This window comes from Mastigoproctus giganteus, chromosome 6 (assembly GCF_048544385.1).
Source record: "Mastigoproctus giganteus isolate SK-2022 chromosome 6, ASM4854438v1, whole genome shotgun sequence".
NCBI classification, from domain to species: domain Eukaryota; kingdom Metazoa; phylum Arthropoda; class Arachnida; order Uropygi; family Thelyphonidae; genus Mastigoproctus; species Mastigoproctus giganteus.
This window is the reverse complement of record NC_143580.1, coordinates 22,292,761-22,319,493: the sequence shown is the minus strand read 5'-3', so window position 1 is coordinate 22,319,493 and position 26,733 is coordinate 22,292,761. Positions and strand designations below refer to the sequence as shown.

The window sequence follows — 26,733 nt, the reverse complement described above, 5'->3', positions numbered from 1 at the left end:
ACTTTTTGATGCACTATCCAACAAAACTGACTATCAAAGGGTCTAAAACAGTGTCAATAAAAACTATCGGGTATGAGAAAACACATTACACGGTACTTTTGGCTTGCTGTGCTGATGGTACAAAACTACCACCATTTTTAATATTTAAAAGAAACTCCACCTAAGGAAAAAATTCTAGAAGGTGTATTTGCTCGTGTTCATCCAAAAGGATGGATGAATGAATTTATGGCTCCAAAAAATATGAACAAGGTGTCCAGGTAGTCTCTTAAGGAAACCATCTTCTGATTTGGGACCAGTTCAGAGCCCATAGAACTGAAATCATTAAAAAGAGGGTAAGGGAATTGAATACACAGGTAATTGTCATTCCTTGTTGACTGACAAGCCAGTTGCAGCCTTTGGATGTGTCCATAAACAAGCCATTTGAGCAAAATATGAAAGAACAATGGAACAAATGGATGAGAGAACCCACAGGAAGAATGAAGAGGCCCACCATTGCACAGGTGTGTGAATGCGTTAAGGCAGTAGTTTTCAACTAGGGTGCTGCAACAACATTCTTGGGGTGCTGTGTAATTTGGGTTTAAGTTCCTTAAAGTTAATATATATGTATTTTTTTAATTTGTATATTTATTTCATTATAAAAAGGTGTACGGCATCCATTGTGGTTTTTTTTTTTTAATTTTGTGGTGATCTATAATTGATCTTTATTTACTACCTCTATATAAAGAATAAAATAATTATATGGGTATATATTAAAAGGTTGAAAACCACTGTTAGGTATTTCTTTTGGCCTAGGGGTGCCGTGAACAGAAAGTTTGGGAACCTCTGGGTTAAGGAATCTTGGAGAAATATTAGTGGTAAAATAATTATAAAGTCTTTCAAGAAGACTGGAATTAGTAATAACCTTTATGGCACTGAAGACACTTATTTCAAGACAGTGATTTTTTTTTTTTTTTTGTTTTCAAAATTATTGAACTTTCCCTTTGTAGAACACTAATGTTTTTTACCATTAAAAATGTAAGACAGTAAAAATGGTTTTTTTTTTTTATCAGTCTTTTTCATTTTCAATTCTGGTGGTAGTTTTGCTTCATATAAAATATTTTCTAATGTAGCTAAGATTCTTTTAAAATAATTTTACGACCTCATCCCTTGTATCATGAAAGCAGTACATTTTAACTTCTAATCCCTGCCACACATCTGTAGCTTTCAGGAAAAGCAGGTGAACAATCAAGAAAATGCTTTTGCTATCAGGCTGTACAGTTGAGAGAAAGGAGCAATCCAACCCTCTATTATAAAGTTTTGTACCTACAGATGTACACGTTATTGGTGTTTAATTACATTGTCCAAACATTTGAAGTTTTCCCACAAATGATCATATAATCTGTGTATAGATGCAGTACTGCTTTCCGTAAATAAATTGAGTTTTGTTTACACCTTTGTCAGTCAAGGGTTGAACCGTGATTTATTTTTTCATGTTTCAAAAATGTAGATTTTTTTTTTTTAGAAGTTTGAGTGAAAAAGAATGAAATTCTAAATGTTTATGCACTTAGTGCCTTTCCTAAGTATAGTCAGAAGTTGCATTAAAACTCATTTCACAGCCTCTTTTCTGCAGACTTTTAGAGAATATAAAATTTCATGAATTAGGAGCAACTGAGAATGACAATGTGAACAGGAAAAGAAAAAGATGTGGAATGAATGAACTTGTGAACATTTCACGAGTGCTTATACCACAACTGCAAGATTTAAAATAATTATCCTATCGGTAGAAATATCCTATGTGAAAAGGCAAAGGAATTAAGGAGAGACAACGTTGTGGAAAAAAAAAAAAAAACTTTGTGGAGGAAAATCAGATTCATATGTAGGTTCAGCACAAAAATTAATCTTAATTTATTAAGGAATTTTGTCCTTACTGTAACATCAACTTTGAAACTGATGTTTATTTTAGAGAAATGCCTGGGCATACTTTATTATTCAGAAATTGAACATTTGACAGCTGAGGGAATAAAGCAGAAAGAAAGTTACTGTACTTCTTACATGCAATATGACAGGCACATTGGCATTTCTGAAGGAATGGGACAGAGAATTATCACAAATCAGTAAAAAAAAAACTCAACTTTGATAACTGTGCAGCTCTACATAAAACTCGTGTTTCTTCCAGTGAATGCAGCATCCATAGTTCAACCTTTTAGATCAAGAAATTAAGTTTTCAAAACATTGTATGGAAGTGCAATGCAGCCAAAATATTATTGAAGAAAGTAACAATGCTCAAACTAAGAACAAAGCAAAAAGAGTTAACTTACTAGATGCAGTACAAATGATGGAGTGTTTTGGGATTTAATTTCCAAACAAATCAAAAACTTTTCGTAAAGCCAGATTTTTTTTTTTTTTTCAGCCGTGTGGTGTGATAAATATTGAAGAAAGTAATGCAGTGCCAACAGAGTATGCCAGAAATGTTTAATATTACACAATTTTGACAAAATTTGAATCTTCCAACAACTGATGATCTGTCAGTAAAAGGAATTATACCAGGTAAACCTGGTACTGAGGAAAATAAATTTTGATAAAGATATTGTGGTCCAGAGTATTATGCCGATCATCAGATAAATCTTTTGAAGTGAGTGCATTAGAACTTGAAGGGAGAAAAATGAAGGCTACCAATTCTTGTATAGATTACAAGAACATATTGAAAATTTAACTGCTAAGGATTTAAAACAACAAACATTGGAGAAAATTTTTAATTAGGTCAATATATTTGTGTTCTTTGGGGTGTTTTTTTTTTTTTTTTTGACACCAAAATCAGTTTGTTTATATTGTAGTTGTGTGTGGAGTTCTATATATGTACTATTACTGGTACATATTACCAGTAATAGTACATATATAGAACTGATGATATATATAAATAATAAACAAAGATTTATAAGATAAACAACTTTTTTTTTTTTATTTCAACAAAATTTCCATTTAATGTTATCAGTTTTCTTAAACCAAATGTGATCACGATAAGCAGCACCCACTTTATATATATCAGATGCTGTGTTATTTCCATTTTCTAGTTTATTTCAAATTTTGTATGCTTAATGGTGTGCAAAATACAACAGATATTTAATTTTATAGTAGCAAATGCCTGTGGGGATGTTTTGTATAACCACTAAACAAAAAATTGTAAAGGTACTACACCTCATAGGTGTCTCACTCAGCTACTCTGAAAACTAAAATTATACTTCAAAAACTGGTCTAGAAAAGCAATATCTATATTTAGGAAGGTAGAGAAGGTGTCAGTTATTTTCCTTTAACTAAAAACTTTTTTGTTACACCTGTCAGATATAGGGCATCTGCTGCTGTTGTGCAATTTTAGTGAAGTATGGTTATTTTGTGTAATATTCTTGATTTGTGACTTAGAAATCAGGTATATATACTATATTTAATTAACCCATTTATGCTTAAAGTCAGGATTTTTTTTATGAATTTTAAATTCCTTATGAGAAATAAGGACAATTAGAACCTAATGACATGAGAAATGCAGTTTTATTCATAAAAATATGGTTTACAATGAAAATACAAGGTGTCTTATATATAGGATGCTAGGAAAATACCTTACAAAAACAAATTATTTTATTTTAGTGTTACTGAATACGGTAAGTCTTGAAGCAATTTACATGTAACTCATACATTTCTCACGTCTTGTTTTCAGGTGACAATGCACACATGTTTGATTTTCTCTAGGAACAATCTAATGTCCATGCATATCGAATCAACTTTCATTCAAGTTTTGCTGTGGTATTCCTTGCTGGCCTTGTTGTGGCCTATTGCAATATCACTCTAAATAAAATCTAACTTATAGTTCTACGAAAACCCAATAAGCCAATTGCAAAATTAAATATACAACAGATGTGTATATTTAATTTTGGAGTGGCAAGTGTCTGTGTGGGTGTTTAAATACCTCTAAACAGAAAATTGCAAAGATGATTGCATTACACCTCATGTGTTCTCACTCAATTACTCTGAAAACTAAAATCATACTTCAAAAACTGGTCTAGAAAACAATAGCTACCGTATATTTAGGAAGGTGGAGGAAAGTGTTGGTGATTTTCCTTTTAACTAAAAACTTTTGTTACACCTGTTGGGTGTAGGGCAATTGTTGCTGTTGTGCAATTTTAGTGAAGTACAGTTCTTATTTGGTGTAAAATTCTTTATTTGAGAGTTAGAAATCAGATATATATGCTAATGAAATTATTCTTGTAGAGATAAAATCCATTATTCTTCATTACACCCTAAAATCTTTTTTATTCAGACCTTGGTTTTTCAGTAATAGTTTTGCAGTTAAGAATATAGCATATCACAATTGGCTTGTATCCAAATTTCTGCCTACTTTAAAGAGTTAACAGTTGTAAAAAACAATAAAATAATATAATCGGTTTAAACTCCATTTTGAATGAGCTATCAGTAGAAAACTTGCTGCTTATCCAAATGTGAATAGTGCCTTCTGGTCTCTGGCCAAAGCTGTTAGCTACAACTTTAATCCATAGTACTTCCACTTTTGTTACAACCTAATGTGTCTATTTCATCTTCCCTTTCCTCCTCCATTTGGCATCCAGTTTTTCTAACTCTTATGTGAAAGTTCTTGGCAAAGCACCTACCATACTAAACACATTCCACTCAGTGCCACCCCTGGTCTTCCAATAGAAAGATGTTATAATCTTATTGCTAAGAGGCTCCTGATGACATTTCTCCAATTGTTTTATGGTATACATGTATTATATAATATAATAGTGATAATTGAAGTTTTTGCCTATCACTTATAAAGTATTTATTATGCCATCAACAATCCACTGTCACTGAGGGTTATCACTTATATACTAGCCTTTCTACTACATTTCTTAATAACATCCATCACTTGAATACAGCTTCTCTTTTATTAGCCATTTTTTAAAGGTGAAATAAATTAAAAATGATAAAAAATGAAGTGGAACACTGGAAGAAAAGGTGACTGTAAACAGATAAATATCATTTTGAATTTTTAAATGATGGAGGTTAATTTTATTATTGTTTTGTATGTATTTATACTGTCTGGTGAAATATAATAAAAAAAAAAATGTATGCCAGGTTGCTTGATAATAAGCATTATCTCTTAATGTTTTTTGTTAGTAATATAAGTAGTCACCAATCTGTGGTGTGTGAAGGAGTGAAATTGAGTTTTGGAATTTTCATTTAAAAAATTGAGTTACTAAATTCGGATGCATATTTACAAATTGAAAGCCTTTGATCTAATTTTAAAAATCTGATCTTCTATTCCTTTTGTGAAGCTCTGAATTCCAAGTTTTTGTTACTTTCTGTATATATTTTTTTTAATTTGACAAGCATTAAAAATACTAATATATGAAATTTTCTTATTTTTTAGGAGATGGTGAAACAAGTTAAGAGAAACTTGGAAGGATGGAGGGAGGTATTATTACCTATGAACTCATTCCTTATGTGGGAGAAGCCCTTCTATCCAGGAATTTTGGCAACAGGTGTTACTTTCTTTTTTATGTAAGTAAATTGTGTTGGGAATTAAAAATCATAATCCTTCTTAAATTAGCTAATATTTAAAACTGGAATTAAAATGTGCCTCATTGATACAGATTTGAATTCCATAAGATTATTAATTACTTAATGAACCTTGATTTGTTAAACAGTGCATTGTTCTGCATATTATACTATATTCTGCAGGAATCCTGACAGGGTTATTGCCATTTGTCCTGCAAAATGTAGCATTTGGTTTGTTTGCATTTCCTTTCAGAGCACTCAAATCTTTATATTGAAATTGTAGGTTACAATATTGTTAACTCTATTTAGTAGTTACATAGCTTGAATCACAGTTCACTGAAACATGTGCACACTGCACTCATGCTTGACCATTCAGCCATATAGAGTGGAGGCCCCCAACACCTGATGGTAATGCATTCCACAAAACCTCTTGTAAGTTGAAACCAATAATACATTGATTTCCTGTAATTCGTTTCCCAGTAAACATGACATGGGTATCTTTTTTTTTACATTAAAATTTGTTTTATAAAGATTATTTAATAAATAGTCTTAAAATAAAACAAACAATAAATTAGCATTTAACTTAGATTTGACGTACAGAGCTGATGACATCAGTGGTGGGACTATATCAGGTGTCTTTTCGGTCTTTTATTACCACTGGCAAAAACTGTTCAAAGTGAGACTGTTTTTTGTAGCTTCCTGAAGTAAGAAATTATTTCGTTTTTCCATTTTGCACATCATGAGTTCATTTGTTTTTAATATTGGGGTGTTTTTTATCACTTTGCTTAAATACTCCCAACAAGAAAAGTCTTCAGCTGACACTTTTTAGGTGTCTTTTTCTTCCTCTCCAGTGTCACTGTCCATAATTTTCTCCAACTCTTGTAGCTCCTCTGTTGTTAGCTCACACCCATGAGTGTCAATAAGTTCATCCTCTTGGCTAACCTCCAGACCCATTGATTTACCAAGAGTGACAATATCATTTGTCAAAGCACCATCACCTTCAAATCAGAGTTATGAATAATTAAAGGCCAGATGTTTTTCAAAGCTGAATTTAAGCACCTGATGGAAACTTAATTCCATCAACTTACAATCAGCCTCACACAATCCAGCATGTTGAACTTCAACCTCCAAAAATCTTTGAGGGTGACAGCATTTTCACCAGAAGTCACTGCAAAGCAACTTGCAAACATTTTCATGGTGTAGATTTTCTTGAAGTTTGTAATCACTTGCTGGTCCAGTGGTTGAAGAGGAGTGGTGTTAGGTGGCAAAAATTTGACTTGAACAATGTTGAGATCATGGCCTGGCACATCCAGCAGGAGCAGTGCTTTCACAGGAAGCTTATTTTTCTCAAGATAACTCTTCACTGAAGGACAGAAAACTTCAAGCTCCCATTCTTTGAAGACATATCCTGTAACCTAGGCCTTCTTGTTACTGTGCCAAAATACTCCCGGCATGCCTTTGTTGACCTTTTGTTTATATATTCTGAGGGGTGTTAGAGTGATATACAAGCAAAAGGCTTCAGCTTAAAATCTCGAGGCATTGGTACCCAACAGGAGAGTATCTTTCATAGGCTTATGCCCAGTTAAACTATCCTCATCCTTAGTGATGTACATTCTCCTGGCCATTCACTTCCAGAAGAGGCCTGTTTTGTCAATGTTAAAAACCTGCTGGGGAAGATAACCTTCCTGATCAACAAACTCTTGGAGTTTGATTTTAAAGGTCTCAGCTGCTTTTTTATCAGCACTGGATGTCTCCCCAAGCCTTTCAACACTTTTGATATTCACCTTTTTTTTTTTTTTTAAGCACTCAAACCAGCCTCTGCTGGCTTTTAAAGTCTTCAAAGCACACAGTACTGTCACTGGTTGATGGAGCTTTAAGTTTTGGATCACATAGATCTAAAACAATCATACGAGAGATGTTTTGGGCACCATGCATTGAACAATAAAGATGCTAATTGTTTGAGAATAATTGTGTGGGTGATGTTCTGTGCCCTACGTGTCTGAAAATTTTTGCCCGTGTATCTTTCCAGCTATGCCGGAAAGCCATCAATATCTGCAAATATCATTGGTCCTTAACCGTATCCCCGTCCGCTGGGGTACGTACCAGCCCCAACTGGGTTCAGCAAGTTAATTCTATAATTTTTACTCTAATTACAGAGCTGAAACTCGCTATAGTTGGAGCTAGAACTGTTTTCTTGAATTTTCCCACTTAAATTTTCAAAATCTTCTATTGAATTTCATGCAAATGACAAAAATGTGACATCAAGTATGCAATTTTTTAGGCCTTTTCAATTAATTTTTTTTTACCCCCGCCCTAACCAGCCTAGAGCTTATGAAACCAGACACTTGATTCGTTTCTTGGTGCAAAGCGCGCAAATTTCTTTTTACGGAGAGGAGCAGTTCTGATAAACAACTCCGCATGAATACGAGCGAAGCGTGGGAAGTATATATCACGTCACCAGTTCAGCTACATCGAGGCGGTAAGGGAGAAGTGTAAATAAACAAAAGACGAACAGGAGCTACTGTTTTTGACATAAGAAGCAATAAAGCCATACAGTACCAATAACAGTTTATTGAAGGTGAACAGATCGTATATTCTATCTTAAACGTGTCTTGCTCCTACGAACAGAAGATCAAGGAAATTCATCTGTTGGAAATGGGAAAAACTGGTGTACAACTGATAACACTGCAATGCGCATTTGATAAAAAAAAAGTTTGCTTTATTGTAATTATTTTTAGTAAACAATATCGGAACAGCAGTTTCCTGGGTTTGATCTAGCAAAATTTCAAGAAAATATAGCTGCATTATAAACTTCGAAACTGGTGCATCAAAAGAAAGAAAAATCATCCGCTATGAATTTCTTTCTTGAAATGTTTATTGTTCACATAACTGCAATATTTGTAACAATACAAAGCTAACAGATTACAACTAACGGCTGCTCAAAAAGTATCGTTAGAAGATATTTGCTTGTTATGCTCTGATGTCATCGCAAAGGGAGAAATTCTGTTTTAGTACAGAAGCCAAATAAATTCACTATCCACGGTCATAATGCTGTTCTGAACTGCAATAAACAGAAACTCCGCTGACAAATAGACTTGCTCCCCATCACTTTTATTGTTTTACTGTGGTTTTTGGCAGATGAGTCGGTGACTGCTAAGTGCAGTGCGTTTTCTTGTATTCTCTCTCTATTTCGGGATCTCTGACAGTGTGGTCATCACGTAATATAAACAAAAAATTTATTTGTTGGAATGCTGCCCATCAATTATCAACTCTTTTACCGACCTTCTAATGTATGTTGTGTTCAAATAATCCACTTTGCAAAATTCGAAAGTGCTACATCAATTAGGAGCAAAAACGGTTTCCCCCAACATAATGAATTACTTTATAGGTATAATAATGATTTTACTGACTGGAAGAAAGTGTCCACAATAAAACAATTGTACAAGGCAAAAACATGCAGTCACTCAAAGGATAAGCAATACAGCGATGTTTGAAATTTATAATGCAGTTCACTAGCTAATATTTCCAGAGGAATTATTCTGGATTTTTTATCAAATGAGCACCAGACCAAAGTCGAACTAATTAGTAATTCCACATCCTAGGATGAACTGACTAGTTAGAACTCCAGCATCTGTGATGAAACGTCGTGCACACAGATATCATTTGCTACAGCAATAATGTAAAGAAACGAAGCAAAATATTGTAACAGAGCTATAATGCAAAATAATGTTAGAAAGTAAAAATGCAAAATATTATTCTCTAAAACAATTGCAGTTTCGGCATCCTAGGATGAAGCTGACTTAGAGCTGCAATGCTGTTTTTTTTTTATTATTATTTATTTTTTGTTTTTGTATGGGTGGCTCCTAGAACAAAAGTTCATCTCGTCCTCGTTGCTCTGTTCAGTTTTTACGCATTGTCAGGGTAAGGCCAGTGTGTGTGTCGTAAAAAAAATCATCCCGCTTAGGAATATCCCATGTTGGATGAAGACAAATGAAAAGGAAGGCAAGAGAAATTTTTCATCCCACACGGGAGAAAGTGACAGGAAAGAAAAACCGTTTGTGAGCTTATGTGTGTGTTCTGTATTGTGATGTTGTATTTGGGCATTCTGGCTCTGGAAGCAGCGATCACCTGGACGACTGCCTCCAGGTACTCGTCCCTAGCAGGAGGGCAAGATCTCCCCTACTAACTGCACGCCCTCCTCCCTGGGGAACTACTAGTAGTGGCATGTGATGCAAGAAAGCAAGTGTATGAGCTTATGCAGCATCGGCCAAAAAAAAAAGTTTCCCGGGGAGGAAAGAAAAACTTGTATAAGATGAAGAGAGGGAAGGAGAAAAGAGGAGAAGCACTATCCCGGCCCAGTGAAGCCCCAATCCAGGATGGATTGCTAGAACAACAAGAAAAAAATAATAATAAAATAAATGAAAAGTTAGTGCTCTGGACGTTTGAACGTTTGACAATCTCTTGGCCTTCTCCCCACCAAAAGGGTATTTTTTATTTCTCTCTCCAGGGTCAGACTAGAAAGGGTGGACTCCCTCCCCTAAGGAGTTTTTTTTTTTCCCTCAAGTGAAAGAAGGGAATTGGAACTTTCATGAAAATGAACCCTGTTTTTCTTCATTCGGTGAACAGCTACTCTGTCAGCGCAAGAGAAGTGAAATTACATTTGCAGCTCAGAATGGAATTCAAACATTGAAACACATGACATTTTTATGGTGAATTTTTCGGGCATTGTGTGATAATGAAAATTCGATTTTTCTCTGGAAATTTTTTGATGATATCAAATGCATATCAAGGAAATATTGGAATATTCAATAACAGTTACTTAAAATTTCCCAATCCTCACTACAAGTAATGGATTGTTCTCACAATCTGTTACTAGCTGCGCTTTTTTTTTTTCTCTCGTTTGTACACCAGGTGAGATGCATGTGAAGTTCCTTTTGATATCAGTTTTCGAAGTTTATAACGCAGCTATGAATAGAAATATATTATTCTTGAAATTTCGTAATAAGATCAAATATACATCCATGAAACTGCTGTTCCGATTTAGTCCTCTAGAAACAATTACAATAAAGCGTGTTTTTTTTTTTTATGAAATGCGCATTGTAGCGATCGGTTTTACGACAGTTTTTTTTTTCTTTCTGTTTCCAGTATAGCTTCCAGTAGATGAATTTCCTTGGTTTTTTTTTTAGTAGATAATACCTATTGAAGAAAGGAAATGCAATATTTTAGTTTTTCAAAACCAATTCGTTGCAATTCTTTCGTACAACAATTATGAAAAGCAATCAAGCTACTGTTGTGAGTGAGCCATGCAAATTAGTGTTCGCAAGTAATGATGCTCAACTGTTTGTTTTCCACGAAAGTTGTTTAGTTTCATTTTCTCCTTGGATCACCTTGGTAACGTTAATGACGTAAGCTTGACCAGTCAATTATCTCTCTGCGTGTGTTGATTCGTTTTAGCCAGAGGCGCAGAGCTGATGTGCGAATTTTTTAACTAATGAAGTAACAAGTTTTATTTTCAAAGCTTGGATCTTGTTTTGCCGACATCAAATTTAATGAATTGAAATGTGATTGTACGTTTTTGCTGTTTTAGAGTGAATTAATAGTTTTTGCCGAACGCTAAAGGTAGGAAATCAAAGAATATACTTCTGTTTATGTATATTGAGAGTTTCAATTTGGAAAATTGAGTAGAAATTATGCGGGGGGAGCAACTTTCATGTTAGGGTTAAAAATTAAACAAAAACAGGGCGGACTTTGACCACGTTAAAATAAACGATCATATGGAAGGTATATCGGTTCCTGGGAATATCAGACGTCGGTGGCATTGTAAGTTGGGGTCCCACTGTACGGTCTCTAAGTTCTCTCTCTCTCAATAAATTGTAACAAGCTGTAACTAATACTTATGGGCCAATACAGTTGCTAGAGTAATTATGCATTACAACTATGTGTATAAAATATTTTCTATAATATAGAAGATAATTCAAGCAGACAATACCAAGCTGGACTTAAAGAAATGCAAGGGATAATAAAAAATATATACATACATAAAACCCACAATCTAGATGACTTCAAGTGGGTCCAACCACCACATATCTCCGGAGCAATGTGACCTTAGTTGCTAATGCTCCTAAAAACCAAATAACAAACAACAGTTATAGGGCTAAATGTTATCTTGCCTGTTTGCTACTAAATTATAACAAAATTAAGTTTAAGATTTGGACACTGATAAACAGGCAGATGGCAATCAGAAACAGATAGCTCTGTTAATTATTGGTAGGCTGGAGCAATGTGGCCTTAGTTGCTAATGCTCCTAAAAACCAAATAACAAACAAACAATTATTGGTAGGATATATTGAGAGGGTTAGCCCTTGAAAAAGTCCCTTTCGATCTATCTCTACACCAATAGTTAACTACATAATCATCATTGTATTATATTTTATTGCTAATTATGTTTATTTCCAGGGTTTGGCCGTGTAGGCCTACATGGACTATTTTTGTCTTTATAAGTTATTTTGTCATTATGGCCTACTGTATACTATTGTGTTCATATACATGTTCAGCATCTGTATAGTACTTATTGTGCCTTTACTATATACAGTGTGATTCACTACCAGTGCGACAAACTTGCAGGAGATGTAGGGGGCACAAAGATGAATCACATAGCATTGCAGGATCCGAAATGCCTTCGTCATGCGGTAGAAGACGTTGAAAGGGAGGTCAAGTGAACAGCGATCCCGCTGGGAGTCAGCATTTGCGAACTGTTTCTGTTGAAACCAAGTAGCAAAAGTCCTCCGGAGTGGATAATCCGCAGGCATCCAATGATTGGATGTGTTGCGGGTGATATGAACTCATTTGGTTTGTTGACAGTATCCTCCGTACAGTGGATTGGGAAATACCCAATTGTTGGCCTGTCGCTTGAGTACTCGGATTGCCTTCTGCAAGATGTAGGACATTCTCCTCATTGTCTGGCGTCCTCATCATTCGCTCTAGATTCATGGTACCTCTCGTGAAACAACCAGTCTCACGTAACCACCTTCTGTGCACACGTGCGAAAATCATGATGAGGAGCACGCCTGTGCAGGAAACATTCCTGGTAAAAGTGCAGAGCGGCATGCTCGTTACAGTCCGTAGCGCCATATGCTAGGTGCATGTTGGGCAGTTCAATGTTTGAATACTCGTCCATCCTACTGCCTTGGGAACCAGTTGGCAAATGCTGACTTCCAGCGGGATCGCTGTTCACACTACCTCCCATTCAACGTCCTCTACTGCATGACGAAGGCATCTCGGACCCTGCAATGCTATGCGATTCAGATTCGTCTTTGTGCTCCCTACACCACCTGCAAGTTTGTTGCACTGGTAGTGAATCACTGTGTGTGTGTGTGTGTGTGTGTGTGGCTGAAATATAGGAAGAAACTGTTTCCAACTTTTCCAAGCCCAGATTAATATATATATAACTAAAATGTCATTAAGAAATAATTTTTTAAAAAGTGCCCTAATTTAAGATGCAGTTGCCTAAGCACTGTTATACTTCAGAAATAATGGTTAAAATTTTAACCATTATTTCTGAAGTTTAATCTTGTTTTTATTTTCAACTGTTAGTTTTGCTTGTTAATATTTTCCAGTTTGAATACTATGAAGTGTAGTTCAAAACAGGTAACTGAAACAAAGGAAGTTATACAGGTCCTGATGTGGTCGTAAAAAGAATGATTTATGCATTTGCACCTTTTTTCTTGATTGGGGTATCTGGCTGCAGTAATTCCAAATATGCAAGTCTGGAATTTCTTGAATTGTTCATTTAATAAATTTGTATGAGACTAGTAGTATGTGCAGCTAAAGCTGCAATTTTTTATTGTTATTACAAATGCAATTTTATTGCAAAACTTCATTGTATACAATTTTTTTTGTGTATTGTCCTTCATAGTTCTGAAACTATCCCTGTCCAATATAGTGGGTTCTATTTTGATGTCAGCAGCAGAAAGCACACTGCTGCATGCGACAGAGCTTACCATGGCTAAATATCTATCAGAACAGATAGATCCACAACTTTTCAAATGATCAACAAGTACTTTTGCTATTACCATCAAGTCCCAGGCAGACTTGTTAGTGGTAATAGCAAAAGTAAGGTGAATAGGAAACTTTTTTTTTTTTTTTTTTTTCTTTTGAAGGTGAAAGTTAAGTATGTAGTATAGATTCAGTGAGTCTGAATCAGTGAAGGGGAAACACAATTTCACCATAATATTGTAAAAACCCACACAATTCCAGCTATCGGTATTATCGCAAATACAATTAGATCGAGTTTACTACCAGTTTATAACAGATTCCACTAGCAGAAATGCAACTGGAACTTGTTCTTATTGTTTTATGGCTGTAACCCCCAGAAATGTGCTTTAGTAAAATGTGAGCTAATGAGGTGTTAATGTCTCTGCCTTTATGGTGTTTATTCAGTTGCTACACACACGCACGCAGCAATGTTTGCATGTATCAAGCATGCCTCCTCATTTTGTAATTGTGCTTTATTCTCTAAAAATGAGTAAAATAATTAAAAGGTGTGAAAAGGAAAAGCAATATCGATAGACACAGGCAGACTGGGTCAAAAATTCTTACCCAGGAAAATTTTGTAGTAGCCTAATACTAGCATTTATGGCCAAAATCACACTTCTGGCCTCTGGCCCACCAGTGTTTCCCTGGTAAGGCTTATGGCCATAATATGAAATTGTGAAAATACTTTGAGCAAAATGAAAGAAAATGTGATATTGCATGTGCTACGGGTCTAAATGAGGTAATGCCGAGAATTAGAAAGCTTTTTTTTTTTACAAAGCTTTGCTCTGCCAAAATGCTTGATTTAATGGGAAAACAGTACCTAAAAGAATTACATAAGTAATGTTTCTTGGCTTTTTCAATTAGGTTAAGCATTTTGGAGGTGTAAAAAACTTTTTACCATATTTAAGTTTTTTTTTTTATTTCATTGTATTCAGTTCATGAGAATTTCAGAATTTTTTTATTTTTTTTTTATTTGACATGGTGCAGAATTAGTATGATCATGAGTTATCTTTTTACAGCATTCTTTGGTATACTGAGCCATCTGTACTGACAACACTGTCCTTGCTAGGCATTGTGGCTTGCTTGTTGGATTATTTTGTACCAATTCTTAGTTCAAGCCTATTTGATTCTAACAAATGGTAAGTTTTCTTAATGTCCACTCTACTTTAATATACTTGGACTTTTTTTTAGTTGGTTTAATCAAATGTAACGATATGCAACTGCAGTACTTATTTAGTCATCTGAATGTGGCACTGCCACATTACATTGATAAGTTGGGTATATCTCTTTATATAGTAATGTCAATAAAATGGACTTTTGAACTGTTGATTGGGTTTACAGATGTTAACCCAGTCACAGAGTAATAGGATATAGTTAGAGGCCTGTGCACTCTGGATTCATTATGATTAGTTATTAGAGTGAGACTGAGGACAGAATAAATGACAAGTTTAATATTTAATTGTAAAACACATTAAATACATACAGTACAAATAGAAACCCGCTGTGATAGGTTTGGGGTAGTATGGGATAAAGGTGTTCACAGTGGAGTCATTACCTTGAATGTTCCTGTTGGTCGCCATGAGGTCATGTGTCTGGTGGGATAGCCACACCTTTGCAAGATCTGCCTTGACCTTAATGATCTTTGTGTGTCTCATCTACAGAACTAGTGGGTCCAGGCAAGTGTTAACAAGGTTTGTGCAGTGCCAAGAAGATGGCTGCGTGCATGTGCTGACCAATAGTTGGTAAATTGGCCAGCACACACATTGGTTGCGGAAGACGCTTGTCTTCAAGCGCATGCCCTCACGTTGGACAAGGGTGTCTTAAGTATGGTAGGGTATTGTTAGACTAGTTCGATAGTGAATTTTATGAAAGGCAACAGAGAATTGAGGTGGTCTAAGAGCCGGTTGTCCGGTAGCAGATGTGTTAGTTCAGTCACGGCAAACATCGCAGTGGAAGAATTAATTAGAGGGTCGTGCATTTACATATGTACCAGATCCCGTTTGCCTTTTGGTGTCGCTACGTGGATGATGTGTTTGTGGTTATCCCCAGAGATTTGGGCGACCGGCTCTTAGATCACCAACTCTCTGTCACCTTTCATAAAATTCACCATCAAACTATAGTCGGACAATATCCTACCATACTTAGACACCCTTATCCAACGTGAGGGCACACGCTTGAAGACAGCTGTCTACCGCAAAACAATGCGTGTGCAGCCATCTTCTTGGCACTGCATGGACCTTGTTAACCCATTCCTGGATCCACTCTGGTTCTGTGGATGAGAGGTGCACAGATTGCCAAGGTCATGGCAGATCTTGCAAGGTGTGGCTATCCCACCACTGCCCTTGACAGGTGTGACCTGCAGACACATGAGTACATGGCAACCAACAGTTGACTGCACCGTGAACACCTTTATCACATACTACCCAAGCCTATCACAGCGTGTTTCTAGGGTCCTGAAATCATATATATGGGATAAAGTGTGTACAGCTCCTGGGCAGGAAATTGTGATCCCTCATCTGTAGAGTGAAAACGTCGGTTCCCACCTAACTACAAAGTGGACTAATCTACCGCATTTCTTGCCATGACTGCACTAGCTGCTACATTGGAGAAACTAGGAGGCGGCTCGGCAAACATCTTTCAGAACACGAAAGAGCCATTGCAGAGCACGCCTGGTTGGAGTCATTGAACATCATGTGTTCTAATACTTCAGACAACAGAAGCAGTGGATGTCGTGTTCACCCTATTATTGAAGCACCCATTCTTATGGGTGACAAAAGTTCACACACAACAGGCTTCAACATCAAACAGTTAACTACTACATTATGCAGTTCACTATATATGACTGGCACTACGTGGCCTTATGTTCTAAGTTCCTAAACTGTCAGTTTGACTGATGGTTACCATAATAATCGAAAGCTATTTGTACTGTATGTGTTTTTACAATTTAATATTAAACTTGTCATTTATTTATTCTGTCTTCTGTTTCACTCTGTGCTACATAATAACTCATCAGAGTAATGGGCTTGGTGTCACTCTGACATAAGAGGATGGAGAGTTTCATTTTGGGACATGAAATGAATATAGGATGGGTATGTAGGAATGTGCAAGGGGAGGTGTCTGAAGAAAAGGTTGCTGAATGTTCTGAGGAATCAGCAGACACCCCCACAAAGTGGAGGTGTGGAAATTTCATTTGGCTTGTAAAGGTAGAACACCTTTTTGTCTTATTCCACCTTTGCAATCAAGCTTAGACCTATATGTATAGGCACTTTGGCAGTAGGGATAAAGTAACTGTTCCATTGTATAATTAGATGGTCAAGCTACATTTTGTTGGAAAGGGTGAAAAATCTTCTTCTGAGAAGAACAAGATTATTTTTGTATGTGGCACCCTCATGCATATGCACACAAAAAAGAATTGGCTGACTCGAGTAACGTGCCGAGATAAAAAATATCAGTATTTACCTTGCTCATTAACGATATTGGACAGTCCATTGTTAAACTATCAAAATCTTAATTTTTTTTTTTTTTTTTGAGATTAAAGGATATTTTAACTATTACCAGCATACCAAAACAATGCAAAAAAAAAAGCACGAGATGACAAATTACTGCTCTTTCTCTCTGACTTATGACCATCTTGCATGTGAACCAAGCTCCATAAGATAAATACTACAAGAATGCCCTCTTATAGATATTTAAGTTTCTTCAGATATTTCTTTTTCAACTGATCAGTCAAAAAAGGATAGTTTTCTGTATATTTGCTGAATGAGAAAAATGGTTACAAATTGAAATAATTCAAAAATGAATAATTGCAAACTTTTGCACTATCCTGAAGAAAGACATTAGTTCTGTTTTTGTTCTTTCTATGGTCCTTCAGCCTCTCAGATTCGTTCCTTAAAATAATGCTGTTGATAGTTTGAAGGTTGCTTCTGTTCATGCGAGATACAGACCACCACAGCCATTAAAATACTAGTTTCCCAGTGGGATTTCTTGGTCAGTTTGTGTTTTTTTTTTTTTTTTTTTTCCTTTTAGCTCTGCCTGTGCCCGCTTTCAGCAACACTCTGAATTCTGTGCAAAAGGTATATTTACTGGGGATTACCTCTTTTATTCTTTGCTGCAAAAGCATGTCACAGATTTTTTTTGCATTAAAAAAAAAAACTTTGAAAATTAACACATGTAATTCAACTCTGTTCCAAATTCATTTATTAACATCCTTTATGTTTCAGATTCATTGAACTGAATCTTTATTTATCCCTTCTGCTCTTTTGGAACAACCTTCCCCCTTATGAAATTTCCTGAAAATTATGATCTGTTGAAATTTAGATCCAAAATCAGTGTCATCCTCTGTCTTATCTCCTATATGGTATTAGTGCTATAGGTTTTGTTAGCTTTTGTGTTTCAGGTCACCATTAAAAATGCAATATGGTCTAATTCCTCATTTTTGTATCTCTTGAACTAGATCTTAAATTTGGTAAGGGGGAAAACAATGCTATTTATATCACTGGGGAGTGGTTACAGGACCAAGAATGGATTCAACAACAATGCATCAAGTGTTTAACTATCTGTTGAATAAAAGTTTCATTTCCAGGCATATTTTTTAAATATTCCTCATAAAAAGTGGGGAAGCTGAATAAAGTTTTATATAGTGCTTATACCAAATAAATCTGTTTAATAAAGTTGTCTTTATTGGGTTAACACCTGTTTTTTTGTCATTGAACTTTTTGATGTTAACTATGGCAAGGCACCTCCGTGGGCAGGAGCAGCAGTGCGTAGCACACACACACTTAATTAGACCTGGGTTTGAGCCCGTGACTGCTGCATATCCCCAGAGCAATATGGCCTTAGTTGCTAACACTCCTAAAAACCAAAAAACAACTATGGCAAGCAGTACACTCTTTCTTATATCGTTTTTGTAGTCTGTAATACTGTTAGGTTTTTCTTACAGATAAATTTAATGAAGGTATATGTGATTTGAGAGTGTGCATCTTATGTTTCTTAAATAAGTTAGTTTTTTATGGGTATGCTGGAATGTTTGTTATTCTAAATAAATTGCGATTGAGAATTATTTCATCATTTTTAAGAACTATAATGATTTATGTAGGACTGGTACCCATGAGCGCGGATATGAAGAAATATGCAAAGGTGTTGTCCGTACTTATCTCTACATTCTGTATACCTGGGACTCTATGAACCATCTGAAAGATACAAAACCAAAAGTGGTGAGTATTTTAAAGCTGTATAAAGGGAATACTTTCTACTGTTTTTCTCTCTCTGTCACAAAAAATAAATTTTTTACAGCTATTGTGTAAGCTCTGGCAAGTTAAACACTACTCTGGCAAGCTTGAGGCCAATTGCAGTCTTATGTGCTAACTGGAATAGAATTAAACTGAAAATTTTAATTTTCAAAAAAATTGTAATCTTTATACATAAAAATAAAACAATTTATATTCTCTTAATTTGTCCTTTCAAGTACTTTGTGATTGTGTTGGCTACACTCATACTGATGGCATGGATTGGAAATGTAGTAGATAATCTTTTCCTCACATATCTTGTAGGTGAGTAGTATATTTTGTTTTTACTTGTGATAGTAATGAGTAAAATTACTGTATGCTAGAAAGTTAAACTGTCTCTTTTTATATATATATTTCTGCTGCTAATCAAATTTTGCAGTGTGTGTTTAACCAGCTGAATTTGATTCACATACCACTAAATACTGCCATTTTAATTCCTGCATGGAAATTTGAACAAAATTCATAGAACCTGTGCACAGGTTTTGATTTTTTTTGAAGTTGACAGAATTAAGTTTTTCAACAATTTATTTTCCCTTTCAAATCCTCTTGTTGATTTTGTAATTTTATCAATATGCTTTTTAAACTTTTCATTAAAAAAGTTCTTTTGGTAACTTAATTTCAAGTCTTTTTTTTTTTTTTCCCTCTAAAATTTCCCAGGATGTGTGTTAAAACATACCAACTAAAGTAAATCAGTTGAGAAAGCTGATTTACAACTATACTCCTGCTTCAACTAATGTGAATAATGCTTCTGGAAAGGCTTACATTAGTTGAATAATTGTTTCCTAAGTACAGTGTTTTAATGGAAAGTTACTCCTTAGGCTATAAAGAAGCATATTTTTAACTGAAAATTATAAAACTTCAAATGGAAAAATTAGTTAAAGAATCATTAAACTAATTACATTTAAATGTCTACCTTATTTGCGCAGGTCCATCTCAATATGGGGAAGTAGGATTTAAAATAGCCAACCCAAAGGAAAACATGGATGTCACAGAATTGGAGCATCAAGTCATCACCATGTACAGTTTTCATGAATGTATGAAAGCTGTATATGGTGATGCCATCCCTTTTGGATAGCAGATAAAAATTTGGTTAAAGTAATTTAAAGTGGGACAAAAATCAATAGATAATTCCTCCCACTTGTGATAACCAATAGAAGTGACAACTGCAGAAATGCCCAAAAAAAAAAAAACTAGTTATGCTGGTAGATGTATTGAAGTGTCTGCCAGTGAATACAATATTTCTGAGGGGTGTCAGTGCTGACCATCCTCTGAACTCTAGGACATGTTAAAGGTTAGTTCTGGGCTGGGTGCCAAGAATCCTCACATCTTCAGAAACAGTTCAGGACCTCAAATTTGTGGGGGGAATTTACAAATGCATGATTCAAATCCACAAGGGTTTCTTTCAAGAGTTTTTTTTTTTTTTTTTTTTTTTTAACTGGTGAAATTGTGAGTTTATCACTGGTCTCCAGAAACAAAACAGGAGTCCATACATGGATTACCACCACCCAAAGAATTCAGGACTCAATGCTATTGGAAGATTAGTCTCACCATTTTTTGGTAGACTTATGTGCCACATAAGGAAACAATCACAAACTTCCTTATGTGGCAGAAGAAAATTGCTACTGTTTGCAAAAGCTTAAGCGGTTCCATGAAGGAAAAAAAGAAAAGGATAGGTGATATGAGGTGTCTTGCTTCATCACAATGTTCTTGTACACAAGGCCCAAAATGCAACTACTGCTTTGAGATATTGTGGATTTCAGAAGTTACTCACCTGGCTTCTGGTGTTTCTGCCCCCATTTCAGAAATCTAAAGGAACACCTGCATGGACATCAATTTTCAAGTAATAAGGATCTCAAGAAGGCTGTAAAATGCCTTTTTTAAAGGACCTGAGAAAAACCATGGCTCATACTTGATAATTGCTTTCATAATACAGCTCACCCTCCTAATTAGTATGCTATATATTCTGAAAAGCATGCTATAGCATGTACATTTTCATATAATAGTTGGGATGGGTTCTATAAAAGCTATAAATTTTTAATACTTATCTGATTTTCAAACTTTTTTTTAACAGTACATATTATGCTATGATTGATAGATATATTAAAACTCAAAAGTTTTATTAAAATAAAAAATGCATGGACAATTTTTTATTTTGGGTAGCTAATTTTTCATTTGGGGTGCACAGAATCTCCTTTTTTAAAGAACTGATGTAAGGTTGATGCAGCTTTATTTATTTTTTTCCTTAGCTTGTCTACTTTTCTTTTAGTGTCCAGGTCCATATCATAAACCATTTTCTCCAAACAGTTAATCCTTGTGGTTAGCATAGTTGGTAGGATCACTGTGCTCCCCACACTAGGTGGAAAAGACCTGATTTCAAGTCCCATCAATGATTGAACAAATATTTATGGGTCTTTTTTCACAACATGGCTGAGTTGGTCAGTCTGGCAAGGGTGGCATGGTTTTCCAGCAAAAACATGCAATTTACAGACAATATATGCAGAGCAATATGACTTTAGTTGCTTGATGCTCCTAAAACTCTACTACTATAACAGTTAAGTTGGCTTTTTGAAAGCATGCTGAGAATTCCTTCATGGAAATTTTCAACTGATTTTGTTTATGGTCTGCATCACTGGGTGCCAAATCGGCATAATTTCTATTAAAATTTTCACTTGATGAAAAATTAATCTGTTATCTGCTGCAATTTCATTAAATCCTGATCGATATTAGTTAATAGTAGGCCCTAAATGTTGCTATGCTACATTGGTTCATAGGTTTTAAAAGTGCTGTTATTAGTAGGTAAAAATGACATATTTTTATATGTGCATGTGACACAAGATTTGTTCACAGGCATTACTTTCCAGATTGTTTTCTTTGTAATTTTCCACAAATGGCATAAAGTTATTTAAACTATTCTGTAAAGATATCTTATCTGTGCATTTTTATTATTTCATTATACTGCAAGTATTTTTGACAGTATCTTTTAAAATCCTTGGATTGTTCACACAATGCATCAATAATGGTTTTAATTTCATATCACTGTTGGTATACAGCCAAGCAGTGAAGTCCAACGATCCTTAAGAGGTTTAAACTCCAAAACAGTCCAGTTTCATCAGGGTTGAAGACTTTCTTTGGAAAGTAACCACCTTCAATGTTTTGAAATTCTTTTGCAAAGTCATTGCTGCCTCCTTATCTGCACTTGCAACTTCTCCATGCAATTGCACAATTTTAGTTCTTCATACAAAGGCTTTGTTTTAATTCGAATTAAAGCAGTGCTAAACTATGCACCCATCTGACTTGGTCAGATAACCATGCATACAAAAGTTTCCATGTTGTGCATTAATGAAATGTGGTTTTAATTTTCATAGCCATAATAGAACAAACTGATTTTGCACGTGCTTTGATTTTATCATATTTGCAGCCAATTCTGACAAATTAAGAGGATATATGGTCTACTTTGCTTTCTAGTCCTTGTTCAAACTTAACTTCTGTTTGTTGATTTCGTTATTTATTTTTTTTTTTTAATTTCTGTTTTTGCACTCATGATTTATAATCAGAATGTATGTATGTGTGTATATATATATATATATATATATATATATATATATATATATATATATATAAATAGGAACCATATTTATATTTTTACACAAAATATAATGCAAAATATGTAATATGTGCTCACACACAACCATAAACTGAAGTGATACTGTGAAAGAGTATAACATGGTGTGTGGATTTTGTACATATTCATGTAACTTGAAACATGCATTGAGATAATGCTTTAGAGAAAGATGAACTGTAGTCTGAACTCTGTAACTTGTACATAAATGTTCAGTAAGCTCTTTGGCAGTTTTGTGTATCTTTGAGGATGGCCCACTAGGTTTGCTATATTCCTGCGCAACATAACACGGGTGTATATATGTACATACACACACACACCTACCTTGCAAGTTGACTCCTTATACTTCCCCAAAAAAGTGCATAACCTAGCAATAACTGTATTGCTAGTATATTGGCTGGGAAAATCAGTTACAATGAAGCTGTAAACACTCCCAGATTATATCTGGATGTAGAAAGCTCTTTAATATATAGCTGCTAATTATAACATCTCTGATTTGGGGGTTCATGTTCTTAGTGGGGAGAATTAATCAGACTTCTTGTGGTGTTAAATAATTCCATTTTTAGAAGTTTTTTTTTTTTTTTTTGTTAGATTGATGAAATTCAAATCTTTGTTTTCTGATAATTGATATTGTATTCCTTTCTATAGTGTATGTTTAAGGTTTGTCTTCTGCTCTCTACATTGCCCAGATAGTGCTGGGATGTCTTTCTCTAGCAAAATTTTTTGGTATTAAAATAGTTCTTTTTATTTTGATTTGGTAAAAATTGCTTATTTCATTATGTTATTGAATTAACATATTAAGCTTTAACCATGAGTGAGTCCTGTTGAATACATGAGCTGTTTTTCATTTGGTTTACCACTTCAGATTGAGTTAACCTTGGAAAGAAATCAGTCTGTTATATTAGGTTGTAGCTGCAAAGTGTCTTTCTGCCAAGAAATAGTTGGCAGAAAGACACTTTTTTTCGGTATAAACTCTTATTTTTTTTTTCATTTTTTTTTAAAAAATGAAAACATTGTGAAATGATATATCTCCTTGCTTCACTTTCTCATTTCAAAAATCAAAAGTGAACTGGAAAGAAAGATCAAGTTATTAATTTGGGATAATATTAAAACTACCAAGGATTATAGCCCTGAGACTTGCAGTTATGGACTAAAAAAGATATATGTAGAGCTTTTTTTTTAATAAAATATCTTTTATTTACTAATGGTTAAATTCTACAATCATAATTTCTGTACTGTTTGTATAATTGAAGTTTCCTTAAATTAGTGGCTCTTTGTAATCACCTGTGTGGGTTGTAATTTCATGATCCCTAGGGATTATTAAATTGTGTTGAGGTGTGTCAACATCTTTTAATAAATTTAGAGCTAACTTTTGACCATTAAGAGAATTGGGGAATGGTCACATTTTGGCTTTATATTGGGAGTTGCCAGAACTACAAACACTAATAGCTATATTTAAGAAAAATAATCATTCTTATAAATTAATTAGTAAGGATTGATTATTTCACTGTTTAAACTTAGTTTCTTTACAAGTTTTATTTTTAAAAATTTATTATTATTAACTTTATTTTTTTCCAATTTTAGTTCTCCTGTTGGTACTTCTACCTGGTATGAAACACAATGGTATCCTTCAACAGTATGTCACAAAAACAGTACTTGCTATAAAAAATGCTGTTGGGCAAAAAGATAAAAAGAATTAGTTGCAACCCATGTGTATCATGCAAAATTTTTTAGATAAATCTCATGATAGCTCAACTTCAGTAATAATTGGCTGCATACACCAAAGCAGATGTGGTTGTGAGAATTTACCTACAGACTTATGCACCAGAATTCTCCACAGTGAAATTATTTACAGGATACATTGGAAAATTTGTATAGCTTGTGTCTGATAGAGAATTCTATATTTATTGTGTTCTTAAATTTGTGTGAGTAGAATCTGCTGGGTTGTTTTTATAATGTAGTCTTCTCATCTGGTCATTGTAACGTTTTATTTATGTTTATATTTGCTACGTTCTCTTCAAAGTTGTTTCAGTTGTCTTTTTTTTTTTATTGTAAAAATATTCTATACAATGAACCAATCAATTTAAAGCATTTTTAGACTTCTGCTTCTATAGCGCTAGCCATAACTGAAATACTTAATGTAAATATAGAAATATAGCTTTCACCCAAGAAATAAAAAATAAAGAAATGAATAACTCAAAATATATCCCACACTTTGGAATTTGATGTGCCTTGTTCACTGGATAACACTGATTACAAAAATCCAAGCTTCGTTTCTTCTGAATTTAATAAGTGATGTGGCATCCATATATTCAGGGTTTGAAATTTTCCACTTATATATTATAATTTACTGTATATTGATGATTTTAAAAAGCTTGATGAACAAAAGTTCAGAATGGACTGTTTTCTGTCAAGCTCAGCACACATTTCCTGCTTTTATTTGACTTTAAAACAGTATTTCCTTGCCTCTACTCTCAATAGCTATGCATGAATCATTTAGCATCCTGAATGGATGTGATTCATTCTGACTTAAAATTCAAAGTAAGATTGGAGATAATTTACATAGTTTTAGCTCCAGCTCACATATGCAAAACTTTACTATAGTTTGGTTTTCAAAGTATGCTGTTTGTTTTGTTATCTTTTCTATAACTATGGTAGAGAATTAAGAAAAGTTGAGGTGTGTGTGTGTGAGAACAGCTAGGATATTTAAAATCTTGGGAAGGTATCAAATAATTGTTTGGATAGTAAATATTCGGTAAAGGAGTTAAGAAAAGAATGTCATATTTAGTCTTTTCTGAATTTCTATTTTTAAATATGTATGAACGTCGTATGCATGTATTTTATGATTCAGGTTATATATCCTCATGTTCATTTCTTGTATCACCTGATCTTTTACAGGCCTTTCTCTGAATTTAAATGTCATATATTTACTCTTTTCTGAGTTTTTCAAAGATTTTCTTAATATTAATCTAATGACTAATAAATCCTGTTTCCAAAATATGTGGTTACACATTTTGTTATTAAAGTGTAGATGTGATCAGTAAGTTAATGATGATTATTATTATTATGTATTAAAAAGCCAATTAGCTTCAAATAAGTATGAGCCAAAAATACATGAATAGATTTTAAGTGAACCATCTGAAGGTCCTGCCCATAGCTATCAATAGTTGCAAATAAGGTATTGAGACTTGTCAAATTTGTATGTTTTACTAGTCATGTCTGTAAACATTTTCTGCTGAAAATAAGTTTTTTGCAAATGTCAAGCCAACAGGTTTGTGCTTATTTTTTTTTTAATAAAAACAATTAGTTTTTTCCAAAGGATTGATAAAATGTACTTCCATGAAAAATGTCATTTTATAGTAACAGTTTCTTTTGCTGAAACCTAGAATTCTGAGGTATAAAGAATGTCTGATAAATACATAACTAGACTCAAATAGTTTTCTTCTCTAGTTTTACTTTTACAAACACTAATTGGTTTAAATATTTCAAAAACACAAAGTAATAGTAAATACTTATTTCAGCATTTTGTGAATATGTTAGTATATCACTTGAGGAGTTTGTTTTTTTTAGATAGATATAATCTACTTAAAAGGAATTGCTGTATAATTTCTTGTGTTGCATCCAATAATACAAATGTAATTGAGTACAATTGATTGAATCCTTAAATCAAGATCTTAAATGTGATGATGTAATACATGGACTGCAAATGAATTTTAGTGGAAATGATTTCCTAAAATGAAACCTCAGTTTTAAAACTGAGGATCCTCTTTGTTATATTTATGTTGTTTCCTTTGGTTCTTTATTTTTATTGATAATGCTCTGTCTGTGATAATATATATATGCAGTGTAATATTGTGCTGAAATTTTGCATTGCAACCCTTTTCAAGTAAATTAAGTTATTGATCTGAGTTTAATTCTATTTTAGGGCTACTCTTTCCATTTGAAAAACCAAATTTTAATTACAAGCCAAAAATGATAGTCTTGTTTTTGTTTCCTTATTTCAGTAATGTTTATATTTGCTTATACACTGTAGGTTGTATTAAATATGCTTATAAAAAAACTGTGATATGCATAGCTTGTGACTTTGAAACAAAGCATTCTTCAAAAATTTATTTATTTTTCTTAAACACTTTTAACCTAAAGCTAAATTTTATTAATATTCAGTTGTTTAGTGGAATACTTGCTCTGGTATACATTTATAGTTAAATTAGTCTTAAAATTGGAGTCTGCTAAAACAAAGTAATTTGAGAAATGAGATTAATTCCATTTTGT

The 26,733-nt window shown here is 34.0% G+C and overlaps 1 protein-coding gene across 1 annotated transcript in view; it reads left to right on the top strand.

Annotated features, from left to right (window-relative positions):
* The window catches only part of Arl6IP1 (ADP-ribosylation factor-like 6 interacting protein 1), a 46,213-nt gene extending 21,714 nt beyond the window's left edge, over nt 1-24,499 (top strand). Inside the window, exons 2-6 of the mRNA XM_090375021.1 lie at nt 5,396-5,526; nt 14,577-14,696; nt 18,653-18,770; nt 19,022-19,106; nt 24,046-24,499. Of these exons, the coding sequence (XP_090231147.1) occupies nt 5,396-5,526; nt 14,577-14,696; nt 18,653-18,770; nt 19,022-19,106; nt 24,046-24,161 (570 nt within the window). The 3' untranslated portion in view covers nt 24,162-24,499. The remainder of the gene's footprint in view (nt 1-5,395; nt 5,527-14,576; nt 14,697-18,652; nt 18,771-19,021; nt 19,107-24,045) is intronic.
* Nucleotides 24,500-26,733: the final 2,234 nt, after the last annotated feature.